General features: G+C 48.7%; 1 protein-coding gene across 1 annotated transcript in view; it reads right to left on the bottom strand.

Moving 5' to 3' along the window:
• ESPN (espin) overlaps positions 1-17785 on the bottom strand; it is a 106702-nt gene that overhangs the window by 17171 nt on the left and 71746 nt on the right. The window contains exons 8-11 of the mRNA XM_082229973.1: positions 11407-11574; positions 9766-9958; positions 2091-2236; positions 270-548 (exon numbers count right to left, since the gene is read on the bottom strand). Of these exons, the coding sequence (XP_082086099.1) occupies positions 270-548; positions 2091-2236; positions 9766-9958; positions 11407-11574 (786 nt within the window). The remainder of the gene's footprint in view (positions 1-269; positions 549-2090; positions 2237-9765; positions 9959-11406; positions 11575-17785) is intronic.

Genomic DNA, 17785 nt, shown 5'->3' with positions numbered 1-17785 from the left:
GAGAATCCAGAAAGAGCTAGTGGACTGAGCACCTTCCTCAGCCTGGTGTCCATGCTGTTGGGACTCTCATCAATCCCCGGACAGTCTAGCCCAATGGACAGGGGTGAGTTCAGCAGCCCTTGAAGGGGGTCTTGAGGCCGTGGGGCCAAGGGTTGATGCTTTCCTCAGAGGGATCCTCACAGCAAACACAGGTGACAAGACCAGAGCACGCAGCACCACGCCATGCTGACCAGCCCCCCACGCCCCCCCACGCCCCCCACGCTTCCTACCTTGCGCCTCTGCTCTTCCTCTTCCTGGATCTTCACCTGCAGCTTGCGGACCATCACCTGGCGCTTCCACTCCGGGATGGGTCTCCCCTGCTCATCGTGGGTAGGGATCAGGGCCTCAATGTCCACCTGGCCAGCCGCGGCTGACGAGGAGGGCGACAACGAGGAGCCATTGACCACTGGCTCCGGGGAGGCCGCCGGTCTGGGCGCGGGAGGCGCATCCGGGGTGGATGGAGGGGTCGGAGTCCTGGTAGGGGAAGGGGAAGATGCAGGAGCCTCGACCTGGAGTTGGGTGGGGTGAAAAGGAACCGAGAGTTAGGAACGAGAGTTCGGTTTGCACTTACTTATTTCATAAAACAGATACACCACTTGTGTGTAAAACAGTGGTCTACCCAAAAAAGATAAAACAAGAACATTATCACAAAGGAAAATGGACAACAGCCCTGTTTTGAAACCCGTAAGTGACAAAGCCTGTTTGCTGTTGCTAACCACCTCCTTGAACAGCTCACTGCACCAATTTCAAGTAGGGCCAGATCCGTGGGCGGTTTCCCTGTCCTTACAGCCTGTGTGAGCCAACACTTAATCAGTAGACAGATTCTTTACGACATTGTCACTCAGTGAAGTGAGAGTTTGGCGAAGAATCAATGTCAAGGTTGTAGCTGCGTCTAGTATCTTGCCAATGCTACCCGTCTGCCGGCTGTTAGACAAGGTCTTCCCATCAAGGGCTGTGATCAAGCATCGCAGGGGTAACTCCTTGGTGTGGAGGGCACAAACCAAACAGATCATCTGACGACCAAGCTTGGCCCATGGTACCACCCTCTCAGCCAGTGGTTCCGCCCCATTCCCCAGAAACCTCTTCTTGATGTTTTGACAGGATCTCCAGGCACTTGGCAATCATTTTTAAATCATTTCCATGCCATTTTCCACACATTTTTTCACACACAAACATACACACAAATAATCGGATGAGTCAATATTCTTCTGTAGTTATTTACCAAGCAAAACCAAATTATGTCAATTTAACCAAAATATCTTTTGAATTCCCAAGTCATGTTACAACTTCTTTGCCCATCCTCATTTTTGGAATTGGAAGTTGAAAAATTCAACACGCCCCAATATACCTGTGGTTACGGAGTGCCCATGTGCCTCCAATACTTGTATAAGAAATAAAAGCATGCTATACATGGGGTGGGGGGGGGACACCTACAGCCATTTGAGCTCTTCTCTTTAGATACTTACTGTTTGGGGACATTTTGGCAGGCTTGAGGAATTGCCTCAACGTGTATTTTGGAATTTGCTTTCTGCCCAGAGTGGCTGGGGAAACCCAGCCAGATGGGCAGGGTATAAATAATAAATTATTGTTATTATTATTATTACTGCTGGGAACAGTTTGCAAGAGTGCAGCCACGTGGGGCAGCATTCCCTGCAGCTGGAGTGAGGAATCCCCCCTGCCAAAAAAACCAGCCTTGTTTTTGCATTAGTAAAAGCTTAAGGACCCCACTGATAAGCCCCCATCTGCTGCCCACCCCCACATCCTCTAAGGGCAATGCTGTTGAACTGAGCTCCAGAAGACTCCTAGACTCCTCTCTCTCTCTCTCTCTCTCTCTCTCTCTCTCTCTCTCTCACACACACACACACACACACACACACACATACACACACACACACACAGCAGCCAATCAGCTTCCCTGCTTCTAATTACAAAGAGTTAATCCTGCTCCAAAAGCCTCTTTGGGGCCTCTGCCCTCCCCCCACTCGCACTTCTAAGGAGGATAAGGAGGAACTTGGTTTGCAAACAGGCAGGCAACCCAGTCGGTCACCTACGTTGGTGGCTGTCTGGCCAGAGCCCGAGAAGATGGTGGTGAAGCCCTTGCTCTGGGGTGTAGGCTTCAGGCTCTTCCCGGCTTTGATTTCTGCCAGCAGCTCTGCGTTGTCACCGGTCGGGGACATCATGTTGAATGACTTGGTGCCTGAAACAGAGGGTGAAGGGGAGGGCGCATCAATTTCAGCCCCTCTCACTTTCTCATTTCTTAAATTCAGTTTGTCCGGATCTGGCCCAATCACCTTCTAAATCCAGCCCACGGGCTGTCTGGGAATCAGCATATTTTTACATGAGTAGAATGTATCCTTTTATTTAAAATGCATCTCTGGGTTATTTGTGGGGCATAGGAATTAGTTCATTATTTTTTTTCAAAATATAGTCTGGCCCCCCACAAGGTCTGAGGGACAGTGGACTGGCCCCCTGCTGAAAAAGTTTGCTGACCCCTGACCTAGGGCTTACATGAAACCCAAGCCACTTCCATGTGGTGGTTGATCATGACCTTACTGCTGTTCATACATTTGCAGCATCTATGCCACAATGCCACCACACAATATTTCCCCATTTAATCCGGATTTACTGTTTCCGAGGAAAATCCGATCAGTAAAACAAACCAATAAACCCCAAAAAGAGTTGATCCTGATTAAACGTGGGGTAGAAAATACAGGGTGGCATTTGGATGAGGACATTGTCATGTGGATTCTTCCCCTCCAAACTTGTCTGCAATAAACTGCCCACATCTCCTCCTCTCTGACTTGCTAGTTTCCCATGCGGATGGATTTTTTAAAACAACAACAGGGGAGCATTCATCCTAGGAACGACAGATCCTTTTAATTTCGGTTCTCTGAGTTTCTCATTCTTCCAACTCAGCTCATATTTCCACAGCAATTTGCATTAAAATGCAACAACACCCCACAAACAATTATTGACATTTTACTGCGGATTTCTTCTAACAAAACCCATTTTTGTATGCAGCTTTGGCTAGCATACACATCATTGCAAGCTGTTTCCCCAGTTATGTTGCATTCTTATATGTATGTTATTTTTCCTAACACATACATTTTTGCATGTATCACCTGGCCAGATAAATGCATTGCAAAATTCAGTGGAGTGGAAATTTCAGTTCGCATTTGGGTTGAGGAAACAAGGGAGTTTGTCCTGCAAACAGAAACAAAACCTAACCTCTCCTCCACCTCTTCATGCATACAATTCCCCTGACTGCAGTCTCTGGCAAGGTTTTGAAGATAATGGGGAGGGGGGCATTTTCTCCAGAAAAAGTACATGGCCAGAAAAAAGATCCTCATCATATTCCACCCCCATATAGCTACTACTACTACTACTATTTATATAAAACTCCTGGAGATCTGTGACCTGTTGCCTCACCTAATTGCAACCTCACTCAAGATACATTTTTCACATTATCTTTGTAAGAAAGAGGCTCAATGATTGGAGCTGGAAGGTGAAACAATTCTGCCAATCGAGAGCTCTCTGGGTAATTGCTCAAGCCCATGCCTCCCCGTCCCCCAATTAGGCTGCCTTGGAGTTAATCATGGTCCACAGCAAGTGAGTTGAGCATTTCCAGTCACTGGCAGGAGAATTGGGTGTCTTCATTTGTGTGACATTGCTCACCAGACAGACTTCTAATGCTTCCACCGGGCTTCTTAAGGAGCTCTACCAAGTCAAGTTCTGCAAATGACCCCCCCCCAAAAAAAACCCACAGGAGTCAAGAGCACCACACCTATTCTCTGTGTATTTGAAGGAACCGCCTTGGAACACAAAAAATATGCAATGCGGGGGCGATGATGTCCTTAAGAGCCCCGGCGAGCCAGGGACGCACATGGTAATCCCATCTCGGTGGAAGCTGGAAACATTCAAAGCAACGGCAAGCTAATCGCTACACCACGTTCAAAGCCAGTGGGGGGAAAGTAGAGTGGGCAGAGGTGTCCCACGACATCACCGCAAAAAGCCAGCTTTGCTGTCGTTCGGGGAAGAACCAAAACATGCCAACACCTCCAACCAGTTCCATAGCATCCCAAACCGAGACGACTCACATGGAAAAGGAAGCCCACAGACTGAAGCGTGCAGGATGCAAACAGGGTGCCTGACACTTCAAAGACGGATAGACTTGTGCAGTTGGAAAGGGTGCCAAGGGTCATCTAGTCCAACCCCCCTTCAAGTGCAGGAATCGCAGCTAAGGAATCCCTGGCAAATCGCCACCTAGCCTCTGCTTGAAAACCTCCAACCACCTTCCGAGGGAGCCCCCTCCACTGCCCAACAGCTCTCACCATCAGGGAGTTCTTCCTAACGTTTAGGCAGAATATCCTCTTGATCGGGTCCTCCCAGCAGACCACGCACCCCTCCTCTGAAGCCCGCAATGGCACCTCACCTTTTCCTGACGCGACCCATCCAGTGTTCAGGTGCAAGGAATCAGACAGGTAGAGGTTAAGAAGGGATAAAGGAGGCCAGGGAAAGGCCAGGGCTGCGTTAGCCAGGTGCCAGCCCCTCCCATCTTCCCAGGGGGACCCGGAATAGCGCTGATCTGGGCTAATGAAAATCCCATTTCGGGAGCTATTTAGTCCTGTTGGGTTGCATCGCCTCCCCACCTGGCTAGTTCTGATTCTGGAGCGCAGGACTAGATGTTTGCTCCAGCCGTCGCCTGACCTCACACACCTGGCACCAACCACAGAGGAGCAGAAAACTGAACCACTAACATTGCCCCGGGTGTTCTGACCCACTTAGGGAGTGGGGAGGCGGTTGCCAAAGCTGGTCTACTGCAAGGAGGATACTTGCCCTGTTTGGTGTGCGTCAGCATAGCACGCAGGGCGCAGCCCCAGCGCTCCTGAGCAGACGGCGCGGCAAGACAAGACCCAGGCTCCTCGCGCCACCATCTGTCTTCCTGCGCCATGCGGCTCCGTCGCTCCTAATTCCCTAGCAAGGGGCCATGGTGCCACCAGAAAGGGGCGGAAGGAAAGGCTCCGGCGTCAGCCTCCCTCCTCCGGGCAGGAGGAATGAATGGACGGGGTCTCGGGAGCGCCTTTCCCCTCGGGGAGCAAAGACAAAAAGCCTGCTGGCATTAATGGCCCACTTTGAGAAAACGACATGCTATTAAGAGCCAGCTTGAGACCCCAAATCCTCCTGGATTCAGGGCTAATAAGTGCCGTGTGTTGAGCGGCTGCCAAATTGGAAGCGCTAATAAGCCCCCGGGGGCCCCTGATAGATGTCCACGTGGCTCGGCTAATGCGGAGCATATGAGCACAAACAAAAGGAGCCCTGTGTGCCTCCTCCAGCAGAGGGGCGGCGGGCACAGGACAATTGGGGTTGGGGAGGGGTGAACAGAGGGGACAAGGCATTCCCAGGAGAACGAGCACTGCTCTGACCCACAGCGAGCTTCTGACCTCGGCTCTGGTGGAAACTTAGCCCCTGAGTTTTGGGGCTGAGGTCTGGGGACTCGCAGCCCATGGGCCCCCAGGTAGTGGCAGCAGGTGAGGGCAGCAGGTGAAAAGGCTCAGTATCGTGCAAATAATGGGGACCACTGCGGCTGACACTGGTTGCCACAGCACCCTTTCCTCCTTCTTATCTCATCATCATTAACCTCTATTACAGTCCAGAGACCCAACAAATCGTTACAAAGCAATACACAATTCATACAGCCTACCTGCAGGTTAAACAAGCATTTCGTTCAGAATATAGGGATCATTGGTTCTTGCAACCACCCATAAAAACTTTGCCACTGCTAATGTTCTAGCGTTTGTCCGGTCTTCCAATAGGAACCTGACATAGTGAGCCTCTGATTTCCCCAGGAAAGGTACCAGCAAGGGTAATATCAGTTCAGCCCTGGCTTGCTCATATTTTGCACAGTGCAACAAAATATGTTTTATGGAATCGATGTCTTGAGCACACGAGCAAAGTCTGTCCTGGTAGGGAACTCCTCTCAACCTGCCATCCAACACTGCAGAAGGAAAGACGCTTAGTCTGGCTTTGGTGAAAAGCCTTCGATAATTTGGTACTGTCTTATCTTTGAATACACTTTATAGCCAGGGGACATGTATATGCCATCCAATGTCTCTTTAAAAATCTCTAAGGGAGGGCAGGATGTGTCTATTTCAGCCCCTCTCTTTTTTCTCATTACTAAAGTTCAGTTCATTCCATTTCCACATAAGTTAAAAAAAAAAATGGACCGCAGGATTGTGGAGTTGGAAGGGAAACCCAAGGTTCATCTAGTGCAATGAAGGAATCATGGCTAAAGCACCCCTGGCAGGTGGTCATCCAACCTCTGTTTAAGAACCTCCAACAAAGGAGAATCCACCGCCTTCCAAGGACATCCATTCCACGGTCAAGCAGCTCTTACCACCAGAAAGTTCTTCCTAATATTTAGTTGGCATCTCCTTCCTTGTCAATCAAAGCCATGGTCTGGGTCCTCCCCTCTGGAGCAGCAGACGACAAGCTTGCTCCACCTTCCCTGTGACAGCCCATCAGATATTTGAAGATACCTCTCACATCAATACAGTGGTGCCCCGCAGGACGAATGCCTCGCAAGACGGAAAACCCGCTAGACGAAAGGGTTTTCCGTTTTGGAGGTGCTTCGCAAAACGAATTTCCTATGGGCTTGCTTCGCAAGACGAAAATGTCTTGCGAGTTCCTGCGAGGTTTTTTTCCTCCCCCCCTTTCCCCCAAGCCGCTAAGCCGCTTATCAGCTGATCCTAAGCCGCTAAGCCACTTAACAGCTGATCCGCTAAGCCGCTTATCAGCTGATCCGCTAAGCCCGCTGAGCCGCTAATAGCGCTAATCTGCTAAGCCGCTAATGGGCTTGCTTCGCAAGACGAAAAAAACGCAAGACGAAGAGACTCACGGAACGGATTCTTTTCGTCTTGCGAGGCACCACTGTAGTGATTTATCATATCCTTGCATCATGGAAAGCCACTGTGACTTTTTCCCTGCACCGGGATTTTGCAAGGAGGCACACGGTGGAAAATTTCCCAAAACGTATTTAAATAGTGTGAGGCTGTGCAGATTCTGGGAGGCACACTGAGGTAAAACAAAAACTGCAGTTGCTTTGGGGAGACAAATTAATTGGGCTTGGCCATTTCTGCAGAGGAAGAAAATGAGCAATTGTCTCTGAGGTGCGAGAACTGTGATTCTGTGTGAAGCCTCTGGGGATCAGCAGCATTTACCAAGAGACTTGTATGATGTTTGTAGTATGGTTTGAAATGCAAACCAGCTTCCTCCCTGTTTCATAGCTGTTCTGGGTGCTCAGCAATGCATTCTGGGATCGGTGGTTCTAGGCTCCCATAGCAATAACAATTCCCAGTACCCTTCCAGCCCACATTTGGCCTTTGGAGGAAAGGCCACAGCTTGGAGGTAGAGCATCTCTATAACCTGAATAATTGAAGCAGAGAGAAGGCAACCATTTGCCTTGAGGAGGGTGCCTGTCGCATCTCTGCATGAGTCAGGGAAGCAGAAGCATATGAGTTTCCTAGAGGCATTTGGCAGGCTTCTGTAAGGAATGGCTCAGCCTAATGGAGCGACATAGTCTTTTAGAAACAAGCTTCTGTGTGTGTTTCTCAGTCAGGATATAGAGACAGAGATTCGGTGTGTACGTCCGTAAGCTGAGGCTCTAACACCCTTATTGCCATTTGCATCCCACAATCCGGATGCATTGCCAGACTCAATTTGTACTAAATAATGTAGGCTTGGCATGGGGTGTGGTGACAGGTAAGCACCCAACACAAAAGCCTGAGGATTAAGCCTCCATCAATATTTTAAGGAGCTAAAGCCTTTGCTAAGGGAGGCAACTGCAGATGTATTTAAAAGCAGAGAGCGGGAGGGAGAACGTTTCTGAACTACAAGATAGTGCATGGGTTTTGCGCCAGTTGAGCCCTCGTGACTTCCCCCAAGGAATCCTGGGAATTGTAGTTTTGCAAGAGTGCTGACAATCTAGTTCAACAGCCGGTTCTTTCCCTTCTTGGAAGAAGTGAATAGCTCCTTCCATTTAAGTTTACAACTGACCGTTTCCAAGGGAAAGCAACCACTTTCTCAGGGGCCCATACTTCCCCAAGAAATTCTGGTTTTACTAAGAAAAAAGGGGGGCTCCTGTTTGCTCCCAAAATGTCCAAATATAAGACACTGAGACTGAGTTCTTCATCAGCATAACATGGGATTCCCAAAATCCTGTCAAATAGTATGTCTTGAGACTTACAAGGGGGACAGAGGGGAAAGGGTGCCTCTGAGCAAGTTTAGAGTGCCGCCCACACAGCAAAGTCCATGAAAATTATTAAAATAATAGACCTATACAAGTTACTATCCTTCCTTCCTACAGTATACCTGCACCAGCCATGCTCTGATTACCCTCTTTGGGTGGGTGGCTGTCTGTCTTCCTTAGAGTAGTACTCTCCCCTGACCTAAAAGGGTGTTTCGAGAATTATTGTGAGAATGTAATTGATATAAATGCTCAAAAATATGATAATGACTGTTTCTTCACCATCTGGGACACTTCCTTATACATGTGTATAAGATGTCTTATGGACATCTCACTACTCAAATATTAACCGCAAAATTATGCAAAATAAGACAATTTAGTAGACTCAGTATGGGTCCCCAGAATTTTTTCAGCTGTAGTCTGGCATGCTCACAGCGAGTGTGACTAGTCCTCAAGAAAGCTCAAACCCACACAAATTAGAGCTCTGAAGCAAGGAAGCTACACAACACAAGCATATTAAATAGGTACAGTCAGAGATATGGCAAAATGGCTCACTGGACTTACTCTTCATGGCTTCCAAGTGGAGAAATCCTTCCTGGAAAAAGCAGCCATTGCTCATTGAACAGGCTGGTGCAAAGCTCTGGGGTGGGGTGGGGGGGTTGGGACGGCCAACACAGCAGGTCCTTGGGGGTGGGAGCCAGAAATCTGCCACCCGGGCCAAGTGAGAGGAAAAGGCAGGGCTAAGTCGGAGGGGTGGAGTTTGGATAAAGGTAAGTCGAGATAACCGCTTCCGTCTGCCTCCCCTTATAAAAAATAATAATAATCTACCTGCAGCCCCCAAAGGAGAATCGTGGCTATATATTTTTTTGCCTCAACACCCTCTGTTTTCAGACAGTTCCAGGTCTTCTTGGAATTTTAGACAAGAACACGAAACATCCGAGTCACGCTGACATTTTTAAAGCTACAATTTGCTTCCATTTGACAGTTCAGTGTGGAATCTGGTGGACTTTGAGATTGCAGGGAGAGGACAGGGAAAGCGGGGAAGCTGTAAAACACACACTAGCCTGTGACCCACAGTCACCGTGAAGCAGAAGCAGTGGAACTCTGAGCTCTGGGTGTTCCCAAGCCTCTTTGGATCCATAAAAACATTGGGGGTTATTATTATTATTATTTTAAATGGTCAAACACGGCTTTTGACCTGCTGGACTTTGTTCTTGTTGATCAACTACTCTGTTTCACACTTCTATCTCCTGCATCCCAATTTGGCTTTAAATGATTATTTTTTAAAATAATTTGTTCTCGTGGCTGTCACATGGATCTTTGGTTTCCCACACTGTCCAACCAGGTGTTTCTGGGAAGCTCAGAAACAGGGCAATACCCACTTCCCACTTTGATTCAGAGGCCAACATGGACGCTTCACATAACCATCACAGCCAATAATGGCTGATACGCCTGTCAGACGGGAAAGTCGCTGTCTGACTTACTTCCGGTGGAGGAAGATGATCGCCGCTGGCTGGTGGATGGAGGGTGGTTCTCTGTTGGCAATGGAGGGGGTGGCGGTGGGGGGCAGACGCCCTCGGGGAGGGGTGGGGGAGGAGGAGGGGGAGGCATCTCCCCGGAAGGCTTGTTCTCCGCTGGGCTCCCGTTTTGCACGTTGTCGTTGGACAGAAGGGAAGCCTGAGAAGGAAATTGATAACAATAGCAGCAGTGGCAACAGAAGTATGGGAAGGGGGAATGAGAGACATGCCCTCACCAAGAAATGCTGCAACTACTAGCTACAATGACTGTGCTCTGCCTCCATAGCTTCTGAATACCAGTTTTGGGAAGCCATAGGAGGGGAAAGGGCTCTTGGGCTCTGGTCCTGCCATAGTGGGCACCTGGTTGGCCACTGTGAGAATAGGGTGCTGGAATGGATGGGCCATTGGCCTGATCCAACAGGAATCTTCTTAGGTTTTATCACTCAACCTCCACTCAGAGGATGGCCCTCCTTGGGGAGGATCAAAGCCTGGGTTTCAACAGAGAGAAGCCAGCACCTACTGGCTAGTATGTGTGACCTCACCAACCCACCTTTGTCTACTTCCACAGAAGTAGGGCAGACAAGCTGACACAGAGATATGCAGCTCAAGTCCCACCTTGACCCACCTGCAGCCAAGATGCAGGTGGATACATCATTTGAGAGCAGTGGAAGTGACTTCCCCGCAAATGCAGGTGTCTTCTTCCAGAGAGGGGCAGTGAGGTGGGGTAGAAAGCAGAAAACAGCCACTGTGGTCAAAAAGGAGGCAGGTGTCTGCCAGAGACAGCTGGGGAGGAGGGCAGCTGGTCTTTTGCTCTGCCTGCTTACTGTTTCCTGGTCTACCTCACCGGCGGCTGCGCCACAAAAGGGGGAGAGGCTGATTTTGCATGTTTGCAGCCCATCAGGGAGAAGCCAGCACCTACTGGCTAGCATATGTGAATTCACCAACACACCTTGGTCTCGAAGCAATCGCAGGAACAGTTTTGCAACTATGCTGGAAAAGAACTGCGGATTTGGGGGAGCTGGTTGTATATGCATTTAAGTGTGTTAAAAAAATGTTTTTAAAAGTGGATGAACTATCTGAAGCAACAGAGGAGGGCCAGGGAGATTGGACCTAGTGTTTGAGTCATGGTTTGTCACATAAACCTACTGTGATCAGACGGACAGCATGGTGTAGTGGTTAGTGTGTTGGACCAAGTCCTGGGAAAGATCAGGGTTCAAATCCTCATTTGGACATGAAGTTCACTGGAAGTGACCTTGGGGGCTTTGCACTGCCTCTTAGCCTCACCTACATCACAGGGTTGTTGTGGGGATTAAACAAGGAGAGAAAGAGAGAACCATGTATGCCGCTTTGAGCTCCTTGCAGAGAAAAGTGGGCTATAAATGCAATCTATATATAAACCATTTTTTAAGAAGGTTGTGTCTGTTTTCAGTCTAGGGCAACCAACTGTCTCTACCTCTGACTGCTGTCGGAAGGCCTATGCTCTGCAAAGAGCCTTCACAAGGACCACATACTCCCCCCCTGTCCCCGACCAGCAATTGGCTGTTACTCAGAATGGCTAGAGAGGAACAGCAGCTGGCCAGAAGGAAGCAGTATTCCCTAGTGGCTCACCTCCTCACTGTGTGCCATCCTGCGGTTGTTCCCGGTTTGCTCTCCCACGCTACCACCGCTGCCCAGGTGCTTGTAGTAATCCCCGGTGCTGGGCTGCTTGTTGAAGTTCCTTGATTTCCTGCTAGAGTCGACACGCCGCAGTTCTGGGCTGCTCTCAAGCGAGGTGAGCTGGAAAACCAAGATGCCGGATCTCTTTTATTACAGCAAAAAGCATGAGGACAGAGCTCCATGTTGCAGAGAAGGCACCCGCACCACTCAGAGCCCAGAGTCTCATTTGAAAGGATGTGAAAAGGTAGGCTCATTAGACCCATTTTATAGACAAGCATGCTGAGCCCCAAACTAGTTGACACACTCAGTTCCCAAGATCCTTTGAGGGAACTATGAGATGTAAATTAGTTGGAACACGCTGGCCAGTCGCGTTGCCCTGGATTGCTTTGGCTTCTGCCTACACAACACAGATAGCCTGCTACTATATATATATAGGACCATCGGCATGTAGGGTTGCCTGACCATGAGAAGTGACCTGAAGTCTCCAGGTTTGCTTAGCCCTCTCCTGGTGACAGGTGAGGGCTTGAATCACCAGGTGGATATCTATCTATCTATCTATCTATCTATCTATCTATCTATCTATCTGGAAGATCTGCAACTTGCAGGCTTCATCCTAGCATGAGCCAGCTGCAAATTAGAGCATACAGTCTCTGGCGAGTCTGCTCTCTTCCCCTATCCCAATTAACCTCCGTCTCCAGGGCTCTGTGGTGGAAGGGAGTGCAGAAAAAGACCAGGGTTGGACTCAAGAGGAGGAGAGGACTTTGAATATGTGTGTGCCTACCTGTCAATCACCTGGTGTCACCATGACAAATAGCTGATTCAATTTCAAAAGGGGGGGGGGAGGAAATTGTGAGCACGCTCCATGAGCACTCCCAATTCTCCCTTCCTTCCTTTGTGGGTGCAGTGTGATATCACGCCTATCTCTTTGATTAAGAACTATTGTCTTAGTTTTTTTCCTCCCCCCCCTCCCAATCAACTTTCCTTTGTGTGATGTCTTTCAGATACTAAGCCTGAGGGTAGTTGGGGACTGCGTAACTCTAACAACAGCTGTCTATTACCATAGCAAGAATTACTCGTCTCACCCCACTTTTTTTAAAGCAGTGATAAAACTGACAAGGCTGTCGTCATCTCTGCAGCAAATAAAAATAAAAAAACCTGGTGAAATGGATAAGCTGTGTCAGTTTTACTGAGCAGAAGAGAACCTTTGCCACTTTCACTATGGTTTCCACCTTCCTCTTCTTCTTCTAAATGATTGGCAGTGAGGAACAGGCCTTCACTTCTCCTGCTGCGATGATCAATTCATTTGCCACTCCAGTAGAGCACTAGCGCAAAGAATCCCTGACAGATGGCCATCCAAACTCTGTTTAAAACCACCCAATGAAGCCCCACCACCTTTAGAGGGAGTCTGTTCTACTGTCAAACAGCTTTTACCATCTGAAAGCATTTCCTAATATTTAGTCGGACTCTCCCTTCTTGAAGGGACGTGGGTGGCGCTGTGGGTTAAACCACAGAGCCTAGGACTTGCCGATCAGAAGGTTGGCAGTTCAAATCCTTGCAACGGGGTGAGCTCCCGTTGCTCGGTCCCTGCTCCTGCCAACCCAGCAGTTCGAAAGCACGTCAAAGTGCAAGTAGATAAATAGGTAGCGCTCCGGCGGGAAGGTAAACGGCGTTACCGTGTGCTGCTCTGGTTCGCTAGAAGTGGCTTAGTCATGCTGACCACATGACCCGGAAGCTGTACGCTGGCTCCCTCGGCCAATAAAGCGAGATGAGCGCCGCAACCCCAGAGTTGGTCATGACTGGACCTAATGGTCAGGGGTCCCTTTACCTTTACCTCCCTTCTTGTAATTTGAATCCCTTGGTTCGGGTCCTACCCAGAGGAGAAGCAGAAAACAAGCTTGCTCCGTCATACCAATTTTGGGGGGGCTTCCTCCCAAGAAGCCTGGGCACTGTCCTTTGTTAAGGGTGCTGGGAGTTGTTCAAATTCTGGGAGCTACAATTCCCAGAGTGACTTAACAATCATACAGCATTGTGCAAATTAATTGAAACAAAGCATGTTTTCTATCTTACTCGTAATCCTGTACTCAATACAAGCACGAAAAGTCAGTTGATCATTATGGTGTCGGAAGCCTGCAGCCCATAGAAGGAATGATGCACTCGCCACAATATATTGAGGTTCTACGAAAGAGAGTTATTCCAGAGCTGGAAAAGAGGTGTCCTGATGGTACTGGGATATCACAGCAGGACCTAGCCCCCTGTCACACATCAAAAGTGGTGAAGAAAATCATGACAGAGCAGCAAATACAGGTACTTGATTAGCCAGGGAATTCCCCGGACGTAAATCCCATTGAGAATTTGTGGGCTGTATGCAAAAGTGGCCTCCGTGCTGCAGACTGTACAACTATGGAGAAGCGAATTCAGGTGCTGATTCAAGTGTGGTACAGAGATCCAAAAATCAACAGTGACTGTTTGAAACTAGTAGACTCCATGCCAAACCATGTTCAAATGCTGCTTAAAAATAGCAGAGGTCATATCCGTTACTAATGTGAGTTTTGTACATGTATATGTGAGCTTTGTACAATAAACTACTAAATTCATTGTTTGTTTCAATTAATTTGCACAAGGGAGTAGAACCATAGAACTGCGAAATTGGAAGGGCCCCCCCAAAAGTCATCTAGTCCAGCCCCTTGCAATGCAGGCATCACAACTAAAGAATCTCTGACAGATGGGACATCCAACCTCTGCTTAAAAACCTCCTGAGAAGGAGAGTCCACCGCCTTTGGAGGAAGAGACAAGCCATTCAAAAGCACTCGGGAGATATCTCCTATGACTTTTCTGGATGGCAAAAGTGTGGACAGTGGAGTTCTGGGGACCAGGGTGCATGGGGGGTGCCATCTGCACCACATTTCTTGATCTGATGGTTCCCGATTACCAAAACGTATTGGGGTGCCCCCTGCACGTAAAGTAAGAAAACAAGGCAAGCAGGCCACAGAAACCTTCCTCTCTCGCCCTTTGCCCCGTGTATTTATTTATTTATTGAAGTATTTAGATACACCACCCTCTCGTCAAATATCAGGGCGATGTACAGTGATATAGAACAATGCTCCCAAAGCCAGAGTCGCTCTCCTTTTGGCCTCTCTACCACTAGAAATTGTATAGCCAGCAGAAACACAGCAGCTGAAGTTCTCCCCAGAGTGCCAACGCAGGCCTAGGAAGCATCACATTTGCTGAATTTCTGCTTGCAACATGGGAGTTTAAAGGCGCAGAGGTTCTATTAAAAAAGCAAACCCGTCAGAATGAGCACCACTAGATCAGTCCAAAGATCTAGCTAGTCTTGCCTTCCCCAGCCTGGTGCTCTCCAGGTGTTTTGGGACTACAGCTCGCTCCAGCCCCAACCAGCGTGACCACATGACAACAGCTACTAGTCAAAATGGCTATGCTCTGCCCTTCACAGTCAGAGGCAGCAAGGCTTCTGAATACCAGTTGCTGGAAACCACAGGAGGGGAAAATGCTTGAGACTTGCTTGTGGGCTTCTGTGAGAACAGAATGCTGGACCAAACTGGCCCCCCTTTGGCCTGATCCAGCAGGTTAGTGCCAAACATTGGGTGGGGGGGGGCTGATCTGTTTCATCCAGACCAGTGTTTCCCAAACTTGGCCCTCCAACTGTTTTTTTAGACTACAATTCCCATCATCCTTGACCACTGGTCCTGCAAGCTGGGGATCATGGGAGCTGTAGTCCAGTAACAGCTGGGGACCAAAGTTTGGGAAACACTGATCCAGATGCTTCTACAAAGTCCAAAATCAGGGCAGGAAAACAACAGCCTTATTGGTTTGTTTCAGTTCTTTAAAATTCTTCCCTTCATCGCAACGGTTTCAGGGTAGGGTACAAAAAAAGTTCACTTGAAATGCAATAGCGACACAATCAACAGAGCGGCTGAAATTCAGTAAATGTGATCAACAGCAGAGGGAAGACTTTTATCTGTCCGAGCTGGCAATTAATAACCCACAAATGGCTGATCATCCCTCGCATTCAGAGACACAAACACCTCTGGAAACTTTATTCAAGCATACAAGTCTCAAGGAAAGCCCTTAAAGGGCAATATAAACAAACCACAAAACAAAATGCCCCATCTAAAATCAGCACAGAACACATGAACATGCCAGAAGAGGCTGCCGTGGGACTCTTCTGACGTTCTTAATTGCAAGGAGGATACCCCTACAAAAGTGTGCAATAGAATGCAATTGAAAGGCTGTATTCTTAGCTATCACCCTGACTAGCTGCCAATACGCATTTGCTTTATTTTTTAATGTGCATTTTCCTGTTGTTAGCCATCCATTTATCTAACCCATGGGAAGATAAACTAAGGCCCGGGGGCCAGATCTGGCCCAATCACCTTCTAGATCCGGCCTGTGGACGGTTGGAGAATCAGCGTGTTTTTACATGAGTGGAATGTGTCCTTTTATTTAAAATGCATCTCTGGGTTATATGTGGGGCACAGGAATTCGTTCATTTCCCCCCCCAAAAAAAAACCATAGTCCGGCCCCCCACAAGGTCTGAGGGACAGTGGACAGGCCCCCTGCTGAAAAAGTTTGCTGACCCCTGATCTAATCCTTTATATTAGGATGGGGAGTCTGTATTCTAGCTAGCATAAGGTTACCAGATATCCCTGTTCCCCGGGGACAGTCCCCGGATTTACACATCAGTCCCCATACAAAATCCATTGAAGTTGAAAAGTGTCCCCGGATTCATTGAAGAAAAAAATCTGGTAACCTTAAGCTATCAGCATCCCTGGCCATTGGCCATTCCAGCCAGGCCTGAAGGGGCTTGGAATCCAACAGTATCTGGAAGTCCATAGATAAGAACATAAGTAGAGCTTGCTGGATCAGGCCAGTGGCTCGTCTAGTCCAGCATCCTGTCTTCACAGTGATGCCTCAATGGGAAACCGCAAGCAAGACCAGGGAACAAGAGCCTGCTCCTTCACCCAATGGTTTCCAGCAACTGGTATTCAAAAGCATTGTTGCCTCCGATGGTCATCCATTGCAGCTAGCAGCCATCAATAGCCTTATCACCTATGAATTTGCCCAATCCTTTTTTTTAAAAGGGCTCCAAGTTCCCCATGTCCCAGATTTAAACAAATGCAAGAGCAGCCCTGCTGGATCAGGCAAGAGGTCCAGCTGGTCCCAGCAGCCGACTAGATGCCTCTAGGAAGACCACAAGCTGCAGGGCACAAGTACAAATGGTGTGTGAGAGAACACCCTCAGAAATGGTCTGTTGGATAGCTACCTATTATCCCCATTTGCATTTGCAGGGGGGGGGGTCAGACAAGATGACCCTCAGGGTCCCTTCTAATTCTACGATTCTATGATTCGTTTGACCCTCCCAGCAACAGACTGCCTCTGCCATGTTCCGTGGCAGGGCCAGGAGGGGCAAGACATTCAAAAGGAGAAGTAGCCACCACCCTCCCCCTCTGGAGCCAAGGGCAAACTCCACTTGTCATTATCATGCAGCAAAGCTTTGACTTCCCCGTCAACTTTGGAGTTTGCTCCCTCTGCACAACACAGAGCCCTTTTGCTTTCCTGCCAATATCGGACACCGCTCTTTCTTGACCCTGCTTCTTTTATTACAGGCTTAGGGCAGCCTGCGTGGTTCCTCTCCCTCCCACCCCCTTATTATCCTCCCCACAACCCCATGACAAAGCTCAGCAGCTTGCATTTCAGGAACAAACTGAAAAGAGGGAAGTGGATGAATTTCCCTCTTTTGCGCAACTAGCCAGGCACTAAAAAGCTTTCCCCGGTTCCGTATCTGGGCAACCCGGCTCAAGGCTGAACCGAGGGAAGGGACTTGCGAATATTCCTCTCCAAAGGAGACCAGCCTTCCAATAGCCCTATCCTGCCTTTCTTCTCCTAAAAAATTCTGAACTGAATTGAACCAGCTCTTTGAGCATTCTTCTAAGCCTGCATATGCATTACCGGCTTGAAAGGCAGATCTGTTGCTCTCCCCCTGGCCCAGTTCAGATCCAAACCCTGTTGTTGGAAAACGCATAATCAAAACGAAGTATATCAGACGAAACAACAACAGGATGGGCTAATGCTGTGTATGTGCAGGGCATAGTTAAACTATGGAACTCACTGCCACAGGAGGCAGAGATGGCCGCCAGCTTTAAAAGAGGATTGGAGAAATGGCTTGTAGCAGCCAAAGGCAGTAATGCTTCTGAATAGCAGCTGGTGGAAGTTGCAGGAGGGGGGAGTGCTCCTGTGAGCGGGTCCTGCTTGCTGGTTTCCCAGGGGCATCTGGTTGGCTGCTGTGAGATCAGGAGGCTGGACTGTATGTTCT

The sequence above is a fragment of the Podarcis vaucheri genome (genome assembly GCF_965113315.1).
Source record: "Podarcis vaucheri genome assembly, chromosome: 7".
Taxonomy (NCBI): domain Eukaryota; kingdom Metazoa; phylum Chordata; class Lepidosauria; order Squamata; family Lacertidae; genus Podarcis; species Podarcis vaucheri.
This window is presented reverse-complemented; position numbering and strand designations above follow the sequence as displayed.